At 42.1% G+C, this 26,515-nt stretch overlaps 1 protein-coding gene across 1 annotated transcript; it reads left to right on the top strand.

The window, feature by feature from the left end:
- Positions 1-6,633: 6,633 nt before the first annotated feature.
- Positions 6,634-10,230, top strand: LOC147457056 (putative pentatricopeptide repeat-containing protein At3g13770, mitochondrial). The gene is made up of 2 exons (XM_086512083.1): positions 6,634-6,924; positions 7,081-10,230. The coding sequence occupies exons 1-2, from the start codon at positions 6,838-6,840 to the stop codon at positions 9,622-9,624; spliced, it is 2,631 nt and encodes an 876-aa protein (XP_086368209.1). The 5' UTR covers positions 6,634-6,837; the 3' UTR covers positions 9,625-10,230.
- The last annotated feature ends 16,285 nt before the right edge of the window (positions 10,231-26,515 follow it).

Below are 26,515 nucleotides of genomic sequence, written 5' to 3'. Positions count from 1 at the left end.
CCCTTAATCTTGCAAAATGTTCTTTTGTTGTCAAAAGTGGTAGTTTGTTGGACCACATCATTAGTAAAGAAGGTATATCCATCGATCCAAAGAAGGTGGAAGAAATTTTGAAAGCCTCACCTCCAAAAAACCTCAAGCAACTGATGAAATTTATAGGTCAGGTGAAGTGGAATAGCAGGTTTTTGAGGTACTTAGCACATGTATGCTTACCACCTACATATTTGACAAAGAAGATAGCAAATTTTTATGGAAGGAAGAGCAAGATACTGCATTTAAACTGCTGAAAAAGCTGTTGATTACTACATCAATACTGATTCCTCTTGATTGGAAGTTGCCTTTTCATCTGTTTGTGGATGCCTCTCATTCAACAGTGGGAGAAGTTCTAATACAAGAGTGAAGAAAGGTTGGTTTAAACCAATTTATTATGCTAGTAGAGTGCTAGCACCTGTAGAGAAGAATTACATAGTGAGAGAGAATGTCTGAGAATGATCTTTGGATTACAAAAGTTCACGCATTATTTGTTGGCTAATAAAGTGGTAATCCATGTGGACCATCAAGCCTTAGTGTATCTGGTCAACAAGCCTCACCTTTCAGGAAAGGTTGGCTAGGCGGGTTCTCTTGATGCAAGAATTTGATTACTCAGTAATCCACAGACCTTGTCAAGAACAAGTTATAGCTGACTATTTTAGCAGTTTAGATACATAGGAATCTCCTTCTCATCCGGAGATTGATGAATTGCCTGATGCAAGACTGTTTCCAGTTTAGTTGGCAGATGACAATGATGCTTGGTATGAAACATGCTCTATTTCTTGCTTGAAGGTGTCCTTCCAAAGCAAATGTCAATGGTTCAAAGGAAGAAGATGGCATGTAGAAGTATGTATTTCACAATTACCACATGGGAGTCCTCTAGAAAAGGGGAACTGATCAAATTCTGAGGAGATGTATTCAACATTTTGAATAGAAAGAAATATTGACTAAAGCTCATTCAACGAATGCAGATGGTCACTCTACAGGTGACATTATAACAAAGAAAGTTCTTCAAGCAGGTTTATGGTAGCCTTCAATTTTCAAGGATGCTCATGAGTTTGTGAAAAATTGCTTAACCTAGGATGACAGACTTCTGGATGCAGATAGAATTCCCTTGCAACCAATATTTCCACTTGAGCCTTTTCAGAAGTGGGGGATTGACTTTGTGGGACCTGTCAAGCCCATTGCAAAATTTACATGGAACATGTATATTTTGGTTGCAACATATTACTGCAGTAAGTGGGTGGAATCACAGACCATGAAGGATAACAAAGCAGAGAGTGTAGAAAAGTTCTTGTACAAGAACATAATGACAAGGTTTGGATACCCAATGGAGTTGGTACCTGATCAGGGAGTGCATTAATAAAGTAATCAAGAAGTTAACTCAATACCACCTGATTGTGCACAAGAAGTCTACAATCTATTATCCTCAGAAAATAGGTCAAGCAGAGTCCACCAACAAAACCTTGATAAGAATACTGAGAAGAATGGTCTCAAAAATAGGAAAGATTGGGATACTAAGTTAGATTTAGCAGTGTGGGCTTTCAGGATAGCTTTCAAAATCAGTACAGGGATGATGACACCATGTAAGATGGTGTACAGATTGGAAGCTATTGTGCCAATGGAGTTTGTGGTACCAAGTTTGAGAATTGCAGTGAAATACAAATTGTCAGAAGATGATGCTTTAGACCTTAGGCAAGAGCAACTCCTAAAATCGGAGGAAATCAAAATTTAGGCAGCGTACCTTACTAAAACAATTCAAAGGAGGAGGCAGGCATAGGTTGATAGAAACTTGAAGCACAAAATCTTTTCTGAGGGTGATTCGATGTTATTGTACAATAGCAGGTTGGGTAAGAGACCTGGGAAGTTAGAATTAAGATATTTGGGACTATTTCAAGTTGCAGAAGAAGTAGGATCATCAACCTACCTGTTGGCATACACTCCGGGGTGAATTTTTCCAAAGGTAGTAAATAGTTCTAGATTATATCCTTTTGTTAATGGGGGAACTCATTGAGGAGAGTGGGACAAGTCCCCTAAATCAGAGAGAATATCTTGGGGAGATTTACATGTTAAGTGTGGATGGGCCACATCTCTCTCTTTCAAAATTTGAAGTTCAAAATCGATTTAATGTCCTTTTTACACTATTTTTTTCACTCATTTTGCATGCGTGTGTGTACTATTCTACCTCCTACATTTTCTCTCTTCCATCCGCCATGGCTAAGCATCTTCTCATTGTTAAAGTAGAAGAGACACTAGCACCCTCTTGTAAGACTGAAGAACTAGAGACTATGGTGACCAAAAGATCAGCTTTTAGGGCTAAAGCGACTGCTCAAGCCGTCTATGCATCGCCTGAGGTGGAGGAGCTCTCAACACCAATAGAAGAGTCCCCATAGGCTATGGTGATGGGGCAGTAGACTACACTTTTGTGGACATGAGACAAGAAATTGACTTTAACCTACCACTATGCAAAGAATGGTTGGAGAAAATTGGCATATTACGGTATGCTATGCTTCCTTGGAAGCATTGGAGGAACAATGCTTCATTAGTGAACATCCTCACTCACCTGCAAGACACCAAAGGTAACATATTTGGTAGCTTTTGGCTCAATCTTGAGTCGCTTGGTACAATTTTTAGCTTGGATGTAGAGGAGGGAAATCAGGTGGACAAAGCTTCACATGAGTTGATGATGGAATTAGGGCAACCTCAGGGAAATAGAGCCTACTACTCAATTAGCAAGATGCAGAACCCATTCAGGTTCCAACAAATAAAATGGTACCTGAAAAGGGTATGTGTGTTGGTAAAGCTAGAGTATATCTCCAAAGAGAACTTTGCCATTTTCCATGCTGCTAAATGTGGAAGAAATATTGAGTGGGCTAACCTTCTATTTCAAGGGCTTAGTATTGAAATCTACCAAAAGAAGAAAAGGAAGGACAAATGTACCAAAATTGTTGCCTTCCTGACTGCTCTACAGATCCATGCAATGAATATGACAACCTTGATCGGAAGCAATCCAAGTAAGGTGGAAGTGCAGGTTTTGACCAACAGTGGTTTTTCAATGTCAGAGACTCAAGGTGGTGGTAGTAAAGATTTAGGTGCAAAAAAGGTGTAGGATGAAATCAGGAAGAAAGGCTGGCAGGAAAAGACACAACAACAACAACCCTCCTCAATGAGCTGGCATGAGTAGGATGATATTTGAAAGTCTTTGGGGATGGATTTTGACTCAGATATGGACACCTTACTGCAAACCCCCAAAATGACCGCAAAGCAGGCATCTGTTGATATCTTTTCACAAAAATCATCCTTGAAGTTGAAGAGAAAGAAGTTGGACATTATGGAAGTTGATGTTGAAGAAAAAAAACATATGGGTTCAAGACCTGCAAAGGGAGAGCAGATGTTTCATAAATTTGATAACCAAATTACCAATGCAAATGCCTACAAGGCACTTGATTTGGTGAAAAGTTTTGTAGGTCAAAGTCAACTCAATTGTTCAGTTCTACAAAGAGAAAAGTTTCAATTGCAAGAACAAATTTTGAATTGCAAAAAGTGATTGAAAGGAGTGATCAAGATGCCAAATTGATTAAGGCTCAAGAAGATGCTACTGAAGATTTAAAATTGGAATTAAAGAAAGCTAAGGGCTCATCGTCTTTTTACAACTCTCAGTTAAGCAAGAGGGAAAACATTGCAGAAAAGACTAAGGAATGGAAGATCCAGTTGTTTTCAGGAGTAACTGAACAACTGGAGATGCTACAATTTGATTACTCGAAGTTGCAATATGAGAATAGCATCTCGTTAAGCAGGATCCAAGCTTGTAAGGAGCTAGAGAGAAAATTGAGGGATATGTCTGATGAAGACTTAGACCTTGATGGGTGGTACATGTTACCACAAGATGTAGAGGTTCTTAGGTCAGAAGTCAAGAAGGAAGGTGGACAAGTGTGGATAGAACTCATAAAGAAAATGTTTTCTCTAGTGAACATCTATACCAAGTTTTTGCAAAGGAGGAACAAAGTGCAAAGTATTTGCTGCTTCAAAAACAATTTGAAGACTTGCATCTAGAGTTGACTGAGCTCAAAGCAAAGATAGCTGCAGGGTCAATTTAGGAGCACTCACAAATTGAGGAGACAATATTAGAAACAATTCATGATACTGTAGTGAACAAAGATTTTTTTACACTTGTCGAAGCAGTAGAGAAGCATGAAAACATGGAGAAGGATCAGCATGCGACTGCACTTGAGAAGGATATTGAGCAAGTGGTGGATCAAGAAGATAATGCAAAAAGTATTGTAACAAAAGTAATTAAGGAAGTCTTGGGGAGAATGTAGGAAAGGAAGAATTTGAGGATCTTGCTAGATAAGAAGAAGGAATAAGTGGATTAGGGTCAACTGAAGGGAAGATTGAAGACCAACAATGTGATGAGTTGATGGTAGATCCAATGGACACTTTGGAGGAGCCCTCAGGGGAGGTGCCAAAGTCTTCATTTGATGTAGGTGTTTTTTACTACTAAATGTGGAAACTAGGGAGTGAATCATATTTTGACATAATGTAGCTTGTGTACCTTGGATTTAGTTCCATGCACTACACTTTGCATTGGGTTATTCTATGACCACTCAAATTTTTGAACAAGGGATTTTGTGAATCCGAGTCTAAATTCTTTTGGAGTGAAAATAAAAAACTTTTTTCCACCACGTTGTGCCAGGTGTTAAACCTATAGTTAGTAGTCTTTCACTTTGCAGTAAAGTGTTTGTAGACACTATGATCGCCAAAATGGAATGGACTGGTCACTTATGACAGCTATTCCAGGTTGAGCTAGTAGAGTTAGCTAAATCAGTTCAGATAGCAGATCAAATAAGACAAAACTGGAATGGAAATGAGAGATAAATATTGAATACTCAAACTAGAATGTATATTCAGATAAGTAAATTTGAAATGTATATTCAGATAAGTACAACTGGAAATGAGTACAACAACATGAGCCAAGGATGCTCCGAGCTTAATGATCGAAGAGTACAAAAGCATGACGAGATACACTAGACAACAACAAAATGAGTAATGGGCCCTATTTATAGCTGCCAAACTGGGCCGCTGATTGACTGTCCACTATATAGTTACCATAGTAACTGGGCTCGATATTTACTAGTTTCGCTGCTAGTTTGTCTTCCTGATCGGGGCTTTTCCCACTCTCTACATGGTAGCATTAGCCATAATTTTTTTATTAGCGCTCAAGGGTTAGCATGTACAGGTGAGAGGACCATTGAAAAGGTCGCACATGAACAACACTGCATATCAAGTGGATGTAGGTGGTATTGAGCCAGAGGAGGCAGCGCACAATTATGGGTCTAGCAAGGGCAGACAAGTAAGCACATTAGCAAAACTGGTTGGTGTCAATCTGGGGGCAACAACACCACTTCTCAATCAAATGGCAAGCAACTCCAATGAATTAGCTTGGCATGGGTAGCTGCATCGATGAGGATGGGATTAGTGGTTGATTGAAACAACTCAACCAAGGAGGTGAAGAGGGACATAGTAGCAAGGTAATGAGATAGGGAAACTATACCCACCAACTTAGCCGACCAAACGACTTGCCGCTGCGCTATTCTTGAACTCACAGATCTGCAATGACCATGTCATAGGTTGGTGTAGGTTCACCGATGATAGGTTGTGCCACTTCAACACTGCTGTGATGAGTTTGATAGCATGCGCTGCGCAGAAGCTCAATGGGGGAGCCAACGGAGTCGGAGTATGACATGAGGGGGCTCAGAGAGAGAGAGAGAGAGAGAGAGAGAGAGAGAGAGAGAGAGAGAGAGAGAGAGAGAGAGAGAGAGAGAGAGTGTTTAGAATGTGCCTTCAATAATAAGACGTAGCCCAAATATTAAAAGCTCCACGTCTTGCAATCACATGGTACAACATGCTCGACGCATCTGTGCAGCGTCATTTTCTCAAGTTCCATGAATCTTTGTAGCCCTAGCGCTTAAAAACCCACCTCAATACACTAAACAACCAACTTTAGAAAACTTGAGCCTTCTTTAGGATGCAAAATAAAGAGGGCACTTGTCAAAAGCAGGTAAATGTATGCCTTTCCTCCTCTGTCTCTAAGACTTAGTCGGCCAAAAATAGGTCTAACTTCTAAGGCTAATTAATTCAGAGAGAGGATTATTGTAGGGAGACCACAACACTAAGTGACACATCGCTTTAAAGGGGGGGGGGGGGGGGGGGGGGGGGGGGGGGGGGGGGGGGGGGGTTAAGAGGATCGACGGCCCGGAAGTGGACGGGGGAAGGCCGAGGCGGATTAAACCCAGACGCGCAAGAACCGAGGCAAAATGGGACCCGAGTTTAGCGAAAAAATGAGGCCGCTGTCGACTCGATTTGAACCCAGATCCTCGCTGCCAGATTGAGACGCATAGGCTAACCATCTCACCCGCACGCACATGTTGTAACCTTGCGTCGTGTTTACAAAGTTTTATTATTAAAACACAGACGTTGTCCGGGTTTAATGGTTCACTTCGTGACCGAATTTAGTTTTTAAATAATCTGGACGGCTGCGATCACCCCGGCTTTCTTGCGTGAACTTCTCGACCATGGATCCCTTCACCCCAGCCCCTCGTTAATGCTCGGGAGTCGGTGTTACTTAGTCAGGATTCGCGCACATTTTGATAATTTGGTAGATTTCCCTGTCGCTACGATTATGGGATCCTTGAGGAGCGTGATAATGGATCCTATCGAGTCTCGAACACTCCCCTCCCCCTCTCTAAACTTCAGCGGTTCAGCCCTTGATCCGGCAGAAGGGGTCTCGCTCTCCAGCATTGCCTTCTGAGAATGGCTCGTTCTTCTTCTGATATCCTTTTGCATCTGCAAACGAGTGACAAGTCAAGGGCTATGCTTGCGGGACGGCATACGGTCAAGGTGAGAAACATTGGGTTTTTGTTTTCCTTGTTTCTTGCTCTCTCTCTCTCTCTCTCTCTCTCTCTCTCTCACACACACACACACACACACACACACACACACACATCTATTTCCAATTTTTGTATCCCACAAGCGTCACTGGTTTTGTGTTCACAGAGCGGCTGCAAATCCACTGACAAACCCAAGGAAGAAGCACGGTTTGCTAGACAGGAAGAGCTTGACGAGGAGTCAAATGCGACAAGGTTTTCTTCTTTTCTGATCGGACTAAAAGCCTGTGCTCTGAAGAAGGATTTGCATCAAGTCACTAGTATACACACTGAGCTTCGTCAGAGTGGGTTACTCCAGAAAGACCAATATTTAGGGAACACGTTAGTGAGTGTGTATGCCAAATGTGGTGCCCTGACCAAAGCACGAGAAGTTCTTGATGGGCTTCCTGTTCGGGATGCCATCACTTGGAACGCATTGATTGCAGGATATGCCCAACATGGCTGTGGCAAGGAAGCTCTGGGCTGTTTTCACCGGATGCGAAGGGAAGGCCTGTCTCCAAATGCAGTCACCTATGCTTGCACCTTGAAGGCTTGTGGCCTTACGAAAGACCTTCACATGGGTGAGAGAATTCATGATGAGATTGCTAGTCAGGGGCTGTTGGAGAAAGCTGTTGTGCTTCGCGGAGCTTTGGTTGATATGTATGCCAAATGCGCTGTCCTTGCAAAAGCACAAAAAGTTCTTGATGGGCTTCCTGTCCGAAATGTCATCACTTGGAATGCGTTGATTGCAGGATATGCCCAAAATGACTATGGCAAGGAAGCTTTGTGCTGTTTTCATCGAATGCGAAGGGAAGGTCTCTCCCCCGATGCAATCACCTATGCTTGCACCTTGAAGGCGTGTGGCCTGTTGCAAGATCTTCATATGGGTGAGAGAATTCATGATGAGATTGCTAGTCAGGGCCTGTTGGAGAGAGCTGTTGTGCTTCCCGGAGCTTTGGTTGATATGTATGCCAAATGTGGTGCCCTTGCGAAAGCACAAAAAGTTCTTGATGCGCTTTCTCTCCGCGATGTTGTCTCTTGGAATGCATTGATTGCAGGATATGCCCAGCATGGCTGTGGCAAGGAAGCCTTGGGCTGTTTTCATGAGATGCGAAGGGAAGGCCTTTCTCCAGATGCAATCACCTATGCTTGCACCTTGAAGGCCTGTGGTCTTATGCAAGACGTTGACATGGGTGAGAGAATTCACTATGAGATTGCTAGTCAGGGACTCCTAGAGAAAGCTATTGTGCTTGGTGGTGCTTTGGTCGATATGTATGCCAAATGTGGTGCCCTTTCGAAAGCGCAAAAAGTTATCGATGGGCTTTCTACTCGAAATGTCATCTCTTGGAGCGCGTTGATAGCAGGATATGCCCAACATGGCTTTGGCAAGGAAGCTCTGGGCTGTTTTCACCAGATGCGAAGGGATGGCCTTTCTCCAGATGCAATCACATATGCTTGCACATTGAAGGCTTGTGGCCTTACACAAGACGTTGATATGGGTGAGAGAATTCATGAAGAGATTGCTAGTCAGGGGCTGCTTGAGAAAGCTGTCGTGCTTGGTGGTTCTTTGATCGATATGTATGCCAAATGTGGTGCTCTTTTGAAAGCCCAAAAAGTTCTTGACGGGCTTTCTTCCCGAAATGTGGTCTCTTGGAGTGCGCTGATTGCAGGATACGCCCAACATGGTTGTGGCAAGGAAGCTCTGGGCTGTTTTAACCAGATGCGAAGTGAGGGGTTCTCGCCAAATGAAGTCTCTTGGAGTGCTCTTATAGGAGGATATGCCCAGCAAGGGCTGGCTGAGGAAGCTTTGAATTGTTTTCGTTGGATGCAACAGGAGGGTACCTCCCCAAATGCGATCACTTTTGCTAGTGTGCTCAATGCATGTAGTCACTCAGGTCTATTGGATGAGGGCCAAATGCTTTTTGATAGCATGAGGGAAAAATATGGCATTATTCCTGACAAAGAGCATTACACTTGCATGGTCGACCTGTTTGGGCGGGCAAGGCATTTTGACAAAGCTATGAGAGTAATCGAGATGATGCCATCATCTGACTATCCTCCAATTTGGTCGGCTCTTCTAGGCGCTTGTCGAAAATGGGAAAATGTGGAGCTTGGAAGGTTGGCCTTTGAGCGGGCAATAGAATTAGATGAATGTAATGCGGCAGCATACGTGTTGATGAGTAACATTTATGCAGGTGCTGGCATGCAGGAGGCGGCAGAAAACATTGAATGCATGAGAATTAGGAATGGTGCTCGGAAGCAGCCAGGACGTAGCTGCTGGACTGATGCAAGTGGAAAGGTTCATAGATTTGTTGTTGGGAATTCCGATCATCCGCAAAGCAGGCAGATCTATTTGAAGCTACAGGAACTTGAACTTAAATTGTCCCTACAAGGGTATTCCCCAAGTTTGCATTGGGTCTCACGAAATATTCCCCTTGATTCCAAGAAGGCTTTGCTTTGTCAGCATTCCGAAAAATTGGCCATCGCTTGTGCAATTATCAATACTCCACAAAGGATGGAAATACGCATCACAAAAAACATGCGGGTATGTGGGGATTGCCATGTTGCTACCTCACTGATATCGAAAATAGAGAAACGTAAAATAGTGGTCAAAGATGCAAATCGCCTGCACGTTTTTGAAGGTGGAAAATGCTCTTGTGGTGATTATCAGTAAAAAAAACCTTTAGAAAACGTCAAGTAGGGGAACTTGGAAGTTTAATGGGGCTGTGTCTTAATTTTGAAGGAAGCCCATACCCTTGTGACAAAAGCCTAAAGCTCTCCACTTTGCAGATTAGGACAAAATTATGATGACACATGCAAATAACATTTTTATGCGTGAGTCTCTCTTTTCCCGGACAAGGATTTAACCTGCACTAATGTTTCTTCCACAGAAGCCTCATATACATGTTGATCATGGGTTACAATCTCCCAAGGAGGTACTAATACCACGTGGCGGTGAGCACCTTGTAGAATTATACAGAGATGTATATCTAGGCGGAGGAGACTTGAAGTTTATGATGGTAGGAAGCCCTTGTATGCTGGCAGGCTCTCCAATAAGCTAGATAACCCTGGACGGAAGCTTTGGGTGGAACTTTTTGCAATAGTCCTAAAATTGATCACAAAAGTTTCACCTTTAGCCTTTTCTCTTGGAGCTATTCATGTCAAATTTTCACACGAGAATGTGTATCTGTGACTGTTAAGAGTCTACTCGCTCTTAAAATTATTCATGTTTAAATTTTACATGAGAAAGTGTATCTATCAATTGTTGAGAGCTTATGCCTGCGGAGTCGAAGCTATCACGTCTCTCTTTCTCAGTGATAATCAAGTCTTCCCACTTGGGCTACTTTGTAGGTACATATTGGCATCTCCCAAAAAAAAATCGTTACTTAAAAATGCATTGGGTGAGGTGGTTACCGCAACTCGATTAGTGTTCTAAACTCGTCTACGCAAAGATCGAAAGCTGCTAGGGAGTTTTTTGGAGTGGAATATACAAAGATTCCCTCACTTGAAATAAGGAAAAATTACCAAAATACCCCTCTAATTTGTGGAAATTCCCACAATACCCCTCAAATTTCAAAAATTACCAAAATGCCCTTCAAATTTTCCAAAATTCCCAAATTTCTCCAAAAACAATTTCTTTTGTAGCTTTTCATAAGAAGAGTGATTGTCTACCATACAGGATGCTAAAACTAAAATTTGAGTTGGTTATGTAGGCTTTGGAGATGAATTGCTTCAGTGTTTTTAGACATATTTCGTTTTTTTTGCGAGGTAATTGGCGACAAATTACATGCTCAGCACTCCAAAACCGATCTCAATTGTCAAACAAGAATAAAGATTATAAAATCTTGAAGAATCCAACGAAAATAGATACAACGGTATTTTGGGAATTTTTGAAATTTGAGGGGTATATTGGGAATTTCCACAAATTAGAGGGGTATTTTGGTAATTTTCCCTTGAAATAAAGACGAGCCAAAAAATAGGAGCTAGTAACTGAAATGGTAGAGGGTACCAGCTAAATTTTATTCGAAAATAACTTAAGCCACTCTCTTTTTCGGCCTAACAGCTGTCTCTCGCTATTTTTCTATTCATGGAGGTAGATGTGTCTTCCTCTTCTCCTCTTGTGTGCACCTTCACCATTGCCATGCCTGAGCATTGAGTAACACCCTGCCTAGATTCTCTCTCTCTCTCTCTCTCTCTCTCTCTCTCTCTCTCGATTTGTTAATTGACGGATACAGGGATACAACACGTGCGCTTTTGAGTACTGGGTCGAGGTAGCAGGGGTGGCACATCCTCCCCTTTAAGTGCCACGGGGTCCCAAAGCATGGAATCAATGGTCCCAATTGAAAGGCGGGATGGTGATCGATCTGGATCGTTGATCGATTGAAATCTAAACTCGGGATCCCGAGTTTAGATTTTGAAAAACTAATCTCGGGAGGTCAGCCTAATCTCGGGACGCCTCGCTTTCCCAACCAGGTTTTGAACCCTCGTCATCAGCTTGGGGGGCACACGCCTTGACCAACATGCCCGCGTGCACCTCGTTGAAATAGATGTGACTTCACATCTATTTGAAGGTAAACTCGGGATCTCGACATAAAAACTAAACTCGGGATCCCGAGTTTAGTTTTTACCCGTCGACGGTCGAGATTTGCGCGTGCCTTTGATTTTGCACAAGAGCCATTGATCCCATGCTTTGGGACCTCGTGGCACTTAAAGGTGAGGCTTACTTGCCTGAAATAAAATCCATTAGTTGAAAGATGTGAAGGATTTTTTCAATTATAGACTTCAACTTTCCCTTCTCCTTTCCTCTTCTTTTATCGTTTAGTGAACAACCCCCCCCCCCCCCCCCCCCCCCCCCCCCCCCCCCCCCCCCCCCCCCTTTCCTCTTGTTTCTGCATACATCGACCAAAGCACCACCAAACATAAAACCTTTGATCTCCAAAAGTAGTGGCTAGGGATCTCCTCGTGAATTTTCTCGTCTATGTCCACATCACACATATGGCCATGGGCCTTCATGGTGAAAGCATAGGTGATTTCACCTAATGAAAGCAACCTGCATATTCAACCCAGAGAGAGAGAGAGAGAGAGAGAGAGAGAGAGAGAGAGAGAGATGGATGCAAACAGAGAGCAACCCCATGAAAAAGAATAACCTATTTAAATAGGAATAGGAGAGATGGATAATCTTTGTAGATTGCCTTTACTTTGGAAGTAATGATTTGGGCCCACCTAATATATCTGGTAACAAAGTTTAGCACGCATGTGAATTTTGGCAACTCAATTACCTATGATTTTTAGTTAGGAGCACAAGTTAACAAAGAGGAGCTCTTTGCAACACTTCTTGTCCAAAGCATGGAAAGTCTACTTTATTCCCATGGGATTCACTATTACCTATAAGGGGACGTCACCCTATGAGCAACCCTTGAACCAAAACTCCCTTATATACGAAACCATGCATACTGACCTAGCCCCTATCTATGAAGATCATATAACTTACATAAACCCCTACATATGGGTGTTTGAGCATTTTTAAAAGCCCCCCTATCTTAAATGTACTAACATTATTATGTTGTTGAATGAAAAATAAGCAAATCAAGAGCATCGAAGACCGTCCTCCTAATCATTGCAGAATTCCAAATTTAAAAAGTAAGTCAATCTCTATAATGATTCGTTTTACAAAGGAGTATCAAATAACTTTCAAATACACAAGATCTCTTTTCTCCCACAAACAATGATGTGCATACTATTGATGACATGGATGTGAATCTTGATGGATGGTACCAAGAGAAATGAAGAGAAACCCGATGAAAAACATTTTCAATAAGCAAGAAATAGTTTATCCTACACGCTACTCAAATACAAAATACCACACCCTCAAAACTACACAATGTCGTTTACTCTTTTTGCGCCTTTCGTGGGCCCCATCATGAAAGAATAAAAAATGCTCAACCCAACTATTAGATAAGCATTTTCAACCTGACAAAATGCATGGCCAATGAGCAAGTAACAATGTCCACTTGTGAAGAGCTACATGCACAACACAAAAAAGAGATGCCCACCTTTTGATGTTTCGCATAACCAAACATTAGGCTAAGCTCATTGATGTTTGGGACCTAGAATTGTACATGAGGCCATACTCACAAGCTTCAAAAGTACTAAATTGTGCTACTTATAGTCAATAATAAATGAGCTACCATATAATATCCTCATCAAGTGCAATTTCAAGTGGAGAACATGTCTATAAAAAAGGCATTACCTGATATATCCCTACAAAAAGAGCACCTAAGCAATACAATATTGCAAAGATGCATATCATTTTGCAATGGCCAAGCAAGGTGATACTTAAAGCAACTCCCACAAGCAATGCAACTGCAACAAAGCCTTCCAAAAGTGGTTGTGTATCCAAGTTAATATACACCTCAACACTTGCACAGGTGAAAATGGTGCATCTTCACTTTGGGCAGCCATGTATTCAATGATGCGAGTAATATACAATGGGCCAATCATGGCCCGCAAACTACTAGCATAAGTTTTGATTGCAAGAAGGCAGCTGCCAAATCTCAATGGTTAATAAAAAAGAACCATATGAACCAGTACAACTAATAAAATTGAAACACAGTGATAAGCAAGTAAATCCCAAAAAAGGCCTTGAGTTCTATTGAACAAATGAGTGTTATGAAGCTAAACATCACAATCCCTAGATGACTTGCTGCAAATGCAAATTGACAGCTCAATCAACTTGAGGGAGCTAACCTTATGACAGTCCTTAAAAGCTACACGGTACTTAAAGCAACTCCTACAAGCGATGCAACTACAACAAAACTTTCCAAAATTGGTTGTGCATCCAAGTCACAAACTCTCACTCAATGTACAATGGAGAGCTTGCACATGTAAAAATGAAAGGTCACATTTTGAGATAAGTTGTAGTCTTGCTTGTCTTTCTTGACTGGCACCTTCAAAAAAAGCCTTTGGCTATCAACTGAAATGCTTACAGAACCTTCCAGATGGTTGTTTGGACAAAAAATTGAAATGTAGTCTCTACAAGCATATGAGTCCTTTGTGGACAATGGAATACACTGACAGCTTACCATATGGAAATTTGAACTTACAAGTCGGTAATTCCAAATAGGAAAGTAGAATCACCAATTCCAAGAATATAAACAATATCTGGAAAAATATCCAATTCCACATGGAAAAATATGATTTTGTTTGAAATGTTCATATCTAGTTTATTGGTCGACATTGACATAGACCCATCAGTACCTTGTCATTGACATCAAACCTCTCAGTTTCTTAGTAGCCATTAATACCCAATAGTTCCCAACATCAGTTCAGTACCCAGTATCAGTATCGCCAATACCCATTAGCATCAGTTTCTCAGCACTTAGTCATTGTAGTAGCATTTGTGCAAGAATAAATAAAGTACTTGCTCTAGAAACAGAGCAAGGGGGCTCTTGGGGATTGGGACCCAACATCACTATGTTGTCTCTTGTCTCTCTCTTTCTTTCAGTTCAATTCAATTCTTTCAAGTGAAGTAAAGTGTTCCTTGCGTTTGTATGCGGAGTACTAGATCCGAACAAATCCTTATTCTCTTTTGCTGCACCTAACAAAAGCATCCTAGTACTGTTATGCTGTCAAAATCAGGCCACAATAGGTCATTTTTAGTGTGGATTAAGCAGGGTAGCTTGTAGAAAAATCATAGGTTTTGTTTCCTCTTTGAATACAATAAAGAAATACCGTAAGGGGCGCCAGTCTTTGGGGCCAACAGGTGTCGGCATTTGCTTGGTAGCGCTCTTGCTTCCAGGCCGTGTGTGTTTGAAGTGTTAATTCCAGTTACAGGTTTTTATTTTCAAAGTTTCTTTGTGTCCTAACATCTAAAGTAAAGTTTCGGGTGAAGACACATAGTATAGGAACGCGGGATTACACTATCGCCAACAACAAAGGGAAAGGCATTATGGAAGAGGGTTCCTTTTCGTAGGACAGGCAGACAATTCCTATAGTGTTTGAGGTTGGTGAGAGTTCACGGCCACCCCTGTCTGTACCTCCTACCAATGTGAATGCTCCTCCAGTGTAGGGCTTTATGTTTGGGCAACTTGCAGATGATACGTTTAGGACTCAGTTCGTTGCCGCTGTGAACGTGTTTTCTCGACTGGTGCAGAACCCAAGGTTTATGGAGTTTTTGCAAGCGCCACCAGTGCCACAATAGACAAGGCAACTCACATAGCCCGTAGAGGCCGTTGAGGCTCAAGCCCAGGTACTTCATGCTTCCCAGCAAGAGAGGAAGCACTCGCACGTTGTGGAGTGAGGGGATCCAAGATAGGTTCCTTCCGTCCATGAACAGGTGGCTGGGATGCTAATTCCACAGGTTTTTCCAATTTAGCCCGCCATCGTTCAGAGTCCACATGTTGCATTAAATGGATAGGAAACCAGTTTCCAGGCAATGCATCAGGTTTTTCCACCACCCACGGTACATTCTGAATATTTTGGGGGTGGGTCTGTGTTTCAAAGTATGGCTGGTTATGCGCATGGACACCAGTAGTATATGCAGGAAGAGTGTTTGGAGGTATGCAAGGCATGATGCCAAACCCCTTGTATGGTAATAACGGCATGCAGAAAGGCTTTATAGCAATCAAGGCCAGTTTGGGGTGCTGCAAGGAAATTTTAGCATGGCTGGTTTTAATGGACAGAAGCCAGATATGGCACTTACGATGCAAAATGTCAATGGCCAAGGAATGTCGATGATCCCTACTATAGTGCCCATGTTGCAGATAATTCCTTATGACAATTTGTGGGCACTGGAAAAGCCAAAAGCTTACAAAGAAGGTGGTGCAAATGTAAAGTTTTTAACACTTTCAACGGCTTTGAGGATAAGGCAAAGGCTCTTACTTTCCTCCAACAGTTTGATACAGCTTAGGCAGGAGGGAATTTTTACAGCAGCCTCTAAGATCAGGAAAGCTGCCACTTTCTTGAAAGACAATGCGCTTACATCGTGGATGACATTGTTGATGCAAGGACAGGCACCCACCACACACATGGGTATACTTCAAGCAAATGTTTGCATCTTCATGGTTGTTAAATGAATTTGAAGCCGATGTCATGACAGATTGGCACCAACTCACTGTGGCTACTTGCAAAAGCCTACAGGTGTACAATCAGAGGTTTTGCAAAGCGCTGATCTCAATAACCTCCTATAGGTTTGTGCCGTTGCCAGAGTAGACTGAGAAGTATTGTTGTGGGTTGCCTAAAGGGCTTCGAGATTACTGTACAAAGAACAGAGTGGCTACCCTCACTCAGCTTATGGAAGAAGCCAACACTGGTCTTTCCTTGTTGTAGGGAATGGACACTGGGTTTCAGAGCAACATGAAAGGGGAGCAGCAAAAGAAAAATTCAGCAAAAAATCCCTTTGTGAAAACGGCTCTTGAAGCGTCACAAGGGTCAAAAAAGGTCAACAAGGACAAGGCCTCGATCGGGACTTCTGGAGTGCAGACAAAGAAGCAAAAAATTAAGCCTTTTGTGCGTAGGTTGTTCGAGGAAAAGAAGATCTTGATGGTTGAGAATAAATTCTTTATATGCGAGCATCCTGGTCACTTTGCTATGGATTGTCCTAAAAAAAAAGACCAGCTCACTCAGATGATAAAGAGGACAAGAAAGGAAAGAAGCCTAAGCCCACTGCAGGTTTGGTGCTAGATATGGTGGGTGATAGGCCATTGGAAGGGTGTGATGCGCTACTGGGAATCCCATGGATGTTCAGAGTACATGGTGTGCTGGATGTCTTCGGCAAAATGATCACACTTTAGCATAGGGGCAAAACTCATGTTTTGGATGTAAAGCTCAAAGGGAGTCTATCCCTATTGTATCTGCTTCGGCTATCACTTCTGTAATTAAGAATCATCTTTTTGTGTACTTGATTTTTGCAGGTGATGTTTCAGATAATTGTCAATCAAACGTATCTATGTTGGATAAAGAAAGGTCATCATTTTTGTGAGAGTTTAATGATTGTTTTTGTGATTCACTACCGTCGTAATTGCCGCCGGAGAGGCCTGAGGACCATGCAACAAATTTGGTGTTAGGGTGTAGCCCACCAAACAGACCTCCCTACAAGGTTAGTGCGGCTCATCAGAAAGATATTATGGGTCAGGTGAGGAGCTTTTAGAGAAGGGGCTGATTCAACCTAGTTCTTCACATTTTTGCTCTCCAATGCTCCTAGTGTAGAAGAAGGATGGCTCTTAGCACATGTGTATTGAATACCGTGTGTTGAATAAGAATGCCATCAAGAACAGGTTTCCTATTTCGAGGATTGATGATATTCTTAACCGTTTAGAGAGTGCTGCAACTTTTAGCAGGATAGACCTTAAGAGTGGGTACCATCAGATTCGTATAAGGCCAGAGGATGTGCACAAGACTGCGTTCAGGAAGACATTTGGTCTTTATGAGTTTCCAGTGTGACATTTTGTCTTATAAATGCTCCTGCTACGTTCAATAGAATGATGGACCAGATTTTCCGCTCGCATCAAAAGTTTGTTGGCACATTATTTGATGAGATGATAGTCTATTTGAATAATGAAGAGGAGAATAGACATCACTTGTGATAAGACTTACACCACTCTCCTACTTCACAGGTCTATGGAATACTCATACGGCTAGTATTTCTTCGGGCTGGCCACCCATAGCCTAGGTTTCTCCTATTCTGGCCGCCCAAGTTTGGGGCCAATCGCCCACTTTTGTCCGGGCGTCCACGTATATTTCCATATAACATTTTTCTATTTGGTCGTGAGGATTTTCATCAGGCATTGCCCTACCTTCCCTTGGGCACCTATTTATGGGGCCAAGGGGGTACCCACTTTCACACACATCTGGCATTGTATTGGGTCTTCTGCTCTGGTAGTCATTGGGAGGCTGATCACCCCCCTTCCACCATACCTTGCATTTTTGGTCTATTGTCCCTCTCTCTCTCCTTTCTCACGCTTCCGCACACGTGCACTCTCACATGGTGTTAGATGCCAGTTCACCTGGTATCAGCAGCTTAGGCTTTCCATGGCCTAGGACAGTGCATCTCCGCATCAGGTTCTCTTCCCAAGATCAACATAACCAGCATTTTCATGAAAAATTTGCCAGCGTTTTGCAAACAACCAGGCACGCAATGAAATCTGCATTTTTCATCGTGGAGGATCCCCCTCCACCCGGTGTTTTTGCATATCAAGTCAGCGTTTTTGCATCAGGCTGCTAGTGCTTCACTTTTGGGATCATTTTATCGTCGGAAACCTCCTTTGCTCCATTTTCATTTTTCAGCCAGATCTGCATTTTTTGGATTTTGAGCCCATTTTTGGCGGTTTTATTGGTCACTTTGTGTCTTTGACACCTTCCACAAGTTGTTGGGCACCTAGGGTACTCATCAAGCCTTTGTTTTTTCCACAAACACAAGGTTTTTGGTGCCAACAACAAGTGTAGCAAAAGTGGACTGCAAATTGACCTGCGATCTTGCAGCAGGAGGCCAACGCTCAGCTTTTGAACCCCAACTCTCGCTACCACCTACCTGGCTTTGCATCTGGTGCATTGCCGGCAAGTATCCTCTCCGTCTTCATCAGATTTCAGCCATTACCCCTTGTTGTTTACTCTGTTTTCAGCCCATCTGGCACAGTGTCAGTGATTCACCACCCTTCCCATACTCCTTTGCACCGCTCCAGACCATACCGAGAGCGTACAAGCACGTTGAAAAGTGATGGAAAACAGTGTTTTTGTCACCTCGCACTTATGTTTTTGGGTGGACGGTAGCCACATGGCTTGTGTTTTTCACAGAGGATGAAGTTACCTCCTACCAGGACACTATCCGATGGTGGTCCGTGCGGTCTCTCTCAGTGACTGCTATAGTACACGATATCTTCGACATCGGCTTGATTGTCTAAGCAAAGATTAGTACAGAAACAACTCAGTCTTTGATTCATAACTGTACAACAATAATAAGAATGAAGTATCATGCAAAATGAGTTTATACAAAGGTATCAGAACTATCCCAGTTGAATCATCAAGTGTTTTCAAAGTCAGACTGCAGCAAGCTAAACCTTTTTAAGCCAAGATAGAGTTCTCACCTACATCCATATAGTCAAGAAAACAGATATGTTAAACTTGGCTACATATGGTAGGCTTCAAAGAATCTATCAGTTGTTATCTATGCCAAACTTAAAAAAAATTGACTAGCTATTGTCCTGCATATTAAAGTCTCAAGGATTTTTTACCATCATATTCTTGCTAGAGTTACTCATATATTTAGCTTCTCTTTTATTAGATAATATCCATTTAATGTAAAAATGTCGACTAATCCATATCATTGTATGTATTTAAAAATCTTGCATGCAATGCTCAGTTATGTAATTTCATCCTTAAAATATGTTCCGATGTCGAGTCCTTCAAAGCCAGAATCAACTAGGATTATCATTTGACCAAGCTAGCCTTATCCAGAGACTAGGAAAAACCAAAAAACTGTGTTGTAGACCAGATCACTTAACCCGCCAGAACCTAGCAGAATCTGTAATAGGCATGTTTACCCAACAACATATACTTAAGTACCAAAACAAAATCTTCATCAGTAGCAGTTGGATTAATTCTCCAGGTTTTTCCAGCACTATCATATTTCAATAATTAATCATTCAATATAATAATAACCTGAGAAGTTATCTATCAAAGCAAAACAAGGTAGGGCAAAACAAACATCACTATCAGTCAAGAGCAGCTACATAACTGCTATATTGAGTCCTTTCCAAAAAAAACCACAAAGTAACTCACTGTCGGATTGTGATTCTCCATATAACCCACCAAAATGTGAACCATAACATTTTGGGAGCATAACCAGTAATGCCACTAGGCTTTCAACACCAGATCAACTAGGGTTATCATTCGATCAATTTTTAATCTAGACATCAAGAATCCTGATGTCACTTAGTCATCCAATAATTTGTAGCAGGTTATGCATTTTTTCTAGCACTATACTACATTCCTATGAAGAGTTCCCTTTGAAACTACAATAAAAGTTGAACCATCAGCTCAGAGAAGTGCCAGTCAAAGCCAAAGAAGTATTAACCAGAGCCACAGTAACACTATACCCATATTGGTCAGAATCATAGTTTATACCAAATCTCAAGTAGTAAAGCATAAAGAACCAGAATATGTATGTATATAAAAGTTTTTTAAGGTAGTACCATCCCACGAACTAGATGTAGTGTATATATGAAAAAAAGGGAAACCAGATCTAAGCCAGTCATCCAAGCAACAAGCAAAAAGTTCAATTTATTGTAAGTCAAAGCAAACAGTAAAGTATCAAAACCAGAATATATATTATGGTAGCATCATCACTAGATGTAGTGGAATATGTATGTAAAAACCAGATCTAAGCCAGATAACCAAACAACAGATGAAGATTAGATTTTTTTAAAGTCAAAACAGTCTCCCCCAAATCCTAATACCATAATAAACTTAGGTAGTAAAGCACCAAAAACCAGATCATTATCCATATGTAGAGACCAGTATTAAAAGCCCAGCATAAATGAGCTGTAGACCAGATCTTTTATCAATACATAGCCAACAGAAAAAACCATGTTTCCAATCCTAAACATAGTATGTAGAAGCTATCTACATAATGAATCACCTAATATAACCAATCCAGTTTAGCCAGTCAAGGCCACTAGGTTTCCCTCTGTTTATCATACCAAAACCCACCAGAGGTAGTATGTAACCAATTTTTCATAAGCATTTATTACAGAGATTGCCTAGTTCTTTAATAAATTTGAAGTATAGTGAGCAGGACTGAAAACCAGCAAAAACATATATACAGTGGGCAGGACAAAAGCCTTTACATAAACCAAGTGAGCAGGATAGAAGCCCTTATAAAACCAGTTGATTTTCAAGTAAAAAAGACCTGCAATATTTCAAAAAAGTTTCCTGTACTATGTCCAAGCCAAAACTGAAATATACATCCTTAGTCCAACAATGTACAACAAGAGTGTTATCTAAACTATTTTGTTCAGTCAAGCCCAGCAAAATGGAAAGAAAAAACCCCAAATCTGCCTCGGTTAGTAGTCCATACAAAATCATTGATCCAATTAAAAGTTTTCAACCAAAAACCACCTTTATGAAGCATCCCAAATGAGCAGTTCTTTCAATAATCTAAATGTTAAGAAAAAATCCTGTTTATAATCACCCAACAGAGCAAGGGTTTTATCTTAAGCATTGAGATAAAGAATAGATAAAGCCAGTGAGATAAACAAGCAAGGTACACATTAGGAACAATGAAAAAACCTTTGAAGTGGAAGCCATTCTCATCATCAACATAGTAGTGGCTGACTGCAGAGCCAAGCACCCCTCAGTAATAATCAGACAAACCCAAGTCTAAGTGAAGGGAAGAACCCCTCACCTTAATATAGGGTTCAGAGAGGCATGCTAGTAGTCGTCACAGCGAGCCAGGTAAGGCCACTGCCTGCAAGCCATTCATGGCGCGTAATCTTCATCGGTATTGTGTGCAAGCCCTAAGGAGGAGGATATTTTATAAAAAAGGCAGAGCAACAGGCATCACCGACGGACTGACAATCATCACCAGAGGGGGATTGGTGGCGACAGGAGGAAAAATGGGAAGGTGACCTATCACTTGATTTCAATAGGTTAAATTTATACGAGACTGCTCCCACCAAGCCTTTTTGTGGTGCATACTTATGGGTTTAAATATTTTTTAGGGATTGCTCCCACTGAGCTCATATTCAAAAAACTAGTCCATATTGAACCATGCTAACCAAGACAGTAGTGTAGGTAATAGTCGGAATCAAGGATCACCTTATGAAGTAGTTTACAAGTGTGGTAACAAATATTGAGAAAACCTTGCATTGGTTTATGCTAGGAGGTGCTTATAAGAGGCATTCTTACGACCATGCACACCAAATCAGCATAGTGAGCCAACAACAAGGAGTTCAAATCTTAGTTTAGTAATTAATCTTATGATGGAGAGACTTATGCTAAGAGTAGACTACTTTAATTATGCAGCAAAAGGGTTAGTCCACTGCCAGAAGTAAGTTGGGTACAGCATGAGCTGTATACATAGTCTGGGTAGCAATACTACTGAGTTAGTGTAACTAGAACTAGCCATCATAGTCAGATGCAGTGACCATGTGTGTGTGTGTGTGTGTGTCGCTAACAACTCTTTAATCTTATTATTAAGTGTGAAGCTGATGGGCCAGGAAAAAGCTGTACTGGAAGGGCCTGACAAGAATTGGTGAGCCTCTCTCTCTCTCTCTCTCTCTCTCTCTCTCTCTCTCCATCATCTCGCAGGTGCAAGTGCGTCGTGAGTCTATGAAAGGGGTTCTTGATGGGCAAGGTAAGGGTCTGGGGGGAAACATCACCATGCATCCCTTGCACCATGTCCTAGGATAGGGTCTTGCTCTAGTGACAGTGAAGGATCATGATCCCTTGTCGTGAATGCTCAAGCACCAATCGTGAATGATAGTGTGCGCATGCACTTCTTCAAGGATATGGCCACCCTCCATATTGGCGCCATGCAGCTGATATTTGACATGGTTTTGAGGTTGCCCATTGAAAGGCTTCAAAGAAATCCAATCTCTGAGACCGTTCACTCAGACATCATGTAGTACTAGTACGGCCGGCCGCCTTCGATGGCCTCTCTCTCTCTCTCTCTCTCTCTCTCTCTCTCTCTCTCTCTCTCTCTGTGTTATCAAAAAACCTTTTTTTGGTCGAGAGTTTTGTTGTGAAAAACCCTTCGTGTAGCATGTTAGTCATGTAATCACACCAATAGATATTGAAATTTACATCTCGATTCCAAAATTAAAGGTGAGAAAACCTAGAAAGTTATGAGAAATTTAGTGTAAAAACCTTCATATACATTCCATTTTTAACCAAATGCTCCATCTGTAGGACTTTCAAGTTATGAGAGATTTAGTGCTAAAAAACTTCATATACAGTCCATTTATCGTCAAAATGCTCCATCTATAAGTCTTTCAAGTTTCTAGAAAAAAGCTAAGTGAGAGGACAACATAGTACTACTATGGATTACATGTGTCCCCTATGATCATCTACAAGAATACAAGAGGAGAGCTTCAACCCTCCGATGAAGGAGGTAGGGCGGTAGCGGATTATCACAACAAATCTTGGTTCAAGAGGACGCAAGTGATGAAAGACGGGGGAGCTACGACATGGAAAAAATGACTTAAAATCTTGGTTCAGCAGTACTAGCTGAGGGGATGTTGAGTCCCTTGCTGATGTTGAAAGGAAACTATAGAGGTAGCATCAACTATCCAACCCGAGCTGGTAAATCTTGAGCTCCCCCATCTACATATTTGTAGATGCTAGCTATATTGTCGACGGCAAAAATGGACACCTTTGCAAAGGAAGCAGTTAAGGGACGCATGCTCCCCAACGGTGTGTATGGCAAGCTTTCATGGCCTACTCCAGCTGCATCATCATCTCTCCTTCCTCTTCTTTGCAAGCGAACGCCTGGCACGTGTGCTGCAAAAAGGGCCATTGTTCATAGCTTACTGCTATTTTTAATAATTCATTTGCATCTACCTTTTGAATCTGCAGTAGTAGCGGAGGTTGGCATGGACTTTGCTAGTAGCAATACACAGGAGACCGCCACCACATTGAGAATTTGGATTTTTTAGTAGAGAATTTCTTAGAGGCAATACATAGAGGCCTACATGTTTTTAAAGGTGAGAACTCCATTGAGAATAACAACAAAGACATGGATCCTACAAGAGCTCCAACATAATAAAATACTTGGTGCATGAGTAGGATGGTGTGACATCACATATCCTGCTGCATGGACAAATCTTTTGCGTGGATATCACGATAGTTGCATGTATTGCTATGCATGTGAAGCTACACTTGGTGCTGCAAAATCTACGGATACATGATCCGGGCAAGTTGCACAATGGGGTGTAGGAAAACATCATAGGCAAGCCCGTCCTATTTCTCTGTGAGCACAATCCCTTCATACTACTATTGTAGATGGCAGGTCCAAAATTGGCATTGTTGTCATTATCTCCTCCTCCTCCTCTCTCCCTCTCTCTCTCTCTCTCTCTCTCTCTCTCACTCTCAACATTTTATCAGATTCTCTACATATGAAACTTTTTGGGTCTCATAGGTCATTTTGGCCTCTTGAAGATGTTTAATATAACATTTCATTTCATTTCATTTCTCTCTCTCACAGAAGTTCTGCAGGCTGGCTAGGTTTGAGGGAGTTAGATCTTCGAGCGAGCTCAACGGAGCGAGCTTTTTTTTTTTGTTTTGGAGTGCCGTCCTTTCTACCTCCCCTTCCTTCTCTTGCCGCCCATGTGCTTCCTCCTCTTCCCTTCCTCCTCCTCCAACATCCTTCCTCTCTTCCACCTCCTCTCTCCATCTACTCCTCTAACCACCTTCCCTTCCTCCAATTCCTCCTCTAGAAACCACCATCCCTTCCCTAAAGTCCTTCTATCTTCTACTCTCTTCTTCCTCTCTCTTTTCAGTCACTCTATAACTCTCTCCCTATCCCTCTCTCTCTCTCTCTCTCTCTCTCTCTCTCTCTCTCTCTCTCTCGCGTGATGTCTTCCCTGTGTGTGTGTGTGTGTCTCGTTGTCTCCCTCTCCCCTCCCTCTCTCATTGTCTCACCCCCCCTCCCTCCCTCTCTCTCTCTCTCTCTCTCTCTCTCCATCCATCACTCCCTTGTCTTCCCTCCCTTCCTGGAGTGAGCTCCACCCCCCTCCACCCCTCTCTCGCCCATGTCTTCTCTCTCTCTCTCTCTCTCTCACACACACACACACACACACACACACACACACACACACACACAATAGGATGAGAGGGAAGGGTGGCAAGGGTGGACTCTCTCTCTCTCTCTCTCTCTCTCTCCCTCCTCACACACACACACACACACTAAGATGAGAGGGAAGGGTGGCAAGGGTAGAGAGAGAGAGAGAGAGAGAGAGAGAGAGAGCTATTTAATAAAAACAAAGCACTAGCAGTATCTCTAGTCCCTTCCTTCTTTTGTAAAAGAGGGAGAGAGGGGGAGAGAAAGAGAGAGTGATAGCGGGAGGGGAAGAGAGAGGGGGGGCGATTGGGAGGAAGAGAGAGATAAAGAGAAGAGGGTGGCAGGTGGAGAGAGAGTAGGAGACTGGGAGAGAGAAAGAGAGGGAGCGCGCGGGGGGGGGGGTGGTACAAGGTGAGACCGTTTTTCTTTAAAAAAAAAACAACACTTCCTCTATCTCCCTCATAAATTTTCGTCCCCTTTTCTCTTTCGTTCTCTGTGGGATGCATGTTTAACCTCACCATCCTATCTTATTTGCAGTATTAGCGAAAACCACGATTAATTTGTCAAACCATGGGACGAAGCTGACATGACTAGTGCATAGAGGCTACAAGAGGTTGTCAATCTCTCGGAAAACAACTAACAACTCGTATACTAAGGATACACTCATGTGACTGAAATCACCAAAAGCCAATCGCTCATCGGCAAGCAAATCACATCCGTTACAGCATCAAATGACATCCAAACGTAACGAAACTTTTAGGACAAGTTTATAAGACCTAAGCACACATGCCTATAACCTCAAAACCCACTTTAAGTCAAGTTCCAAAATCGCGATTATTAACAGCAGTGGATTTTTGACCTAGTCGTTTTTGACCCAGAATACATCGAAATGCTTAGCAATGATGCCCCAATACCCCGCCTATGCTTAGTTTTCGTTTTAAAAGTGTAAATTCCTAGTTATGATGAAATTAGGCCGCGGGTCGGCGACGCCAAAAGCTACGAAATACTGTGAATGGCTTACGTCAATGCGTAGAGCTCTTACCTGCGGTTGCAATGCAACAAACACATTCACAATGTGACAACCGGAGAGGGAGTAGGAAGCGCGAGAAGGAGAGAAGTGAGCGCCATTAGTTCACGCTGTGTATTTCTTATCTAAAAACTTATAAAAAACTTACAAAAATTGGCTTTTATACCTTAGCCAAGGTTTTTGGGTGGTTAAAAGTAATAATCTGGAGTTCTACCAAAGCTGGGAATTGACTGGCTGATACAATCTGGAAGCTTGTATCCCCGGCTCATCAATTACAAAGTTTACCAAGCGAATAGGAGTTACAAAATTCTCGATTTATCAAAATAATAATTGTTTTACAAGGAGAACTCCGAAAAATGGTATCCTCGTTAGCTTTCTGCTAACATTCCCCCCTCCTCGCCTGTGTTGTCCCTTGACACAGCTTTATGGACTGAAGTAGTCTTCGGGTTGACGGCGGGCGAGGCGGTCTTTCAGTGCTTCTAGTGCTTTTTGGTATCTGATTTTGCGTTCTTTTTCTGGCACTTGCAAAAATTGCATGGTAAATCTGTTTTTCAGTTCCACCACCGAGTATCCTACAAATCTTGAAGTGAGGTTGCTTATCACTGGTGCAAATATCTTCATTCGTCAGGTGAAGAAGCCAGTGTAGAATGCCTCTTCAAAAGCTAACATATTATGCGAGGGAAGTAACATGCATCTGGCATAAAATCCATAAAGAATTTCTTTTGAGGGTTGCCCACTTAGATCATAGCATAGGCCTTTGTTCCC

The sequence above is a fragment of the Adiantum capillus-veneris genome, chromosome 5 (genome assembly GCF_014529385.1).
Source record: "Adiantum capillus-veneris isolate H3 chromosome 5, ASM1452938v2, whole genome shotgun sequence".
Taxonomy (NCBI): Eukaryota; Viridiplantae; Streptophyta; class Polypodiopsida; order Polypodiales; family Pteridaceae; genus Adiantum; species Adiantum capillus-veneris.
The sequence above is the reverse complement of the archived record's forward strand: the minus strand, read 5'-3'. Positions and strand labels throughout refer to the sequence as shown.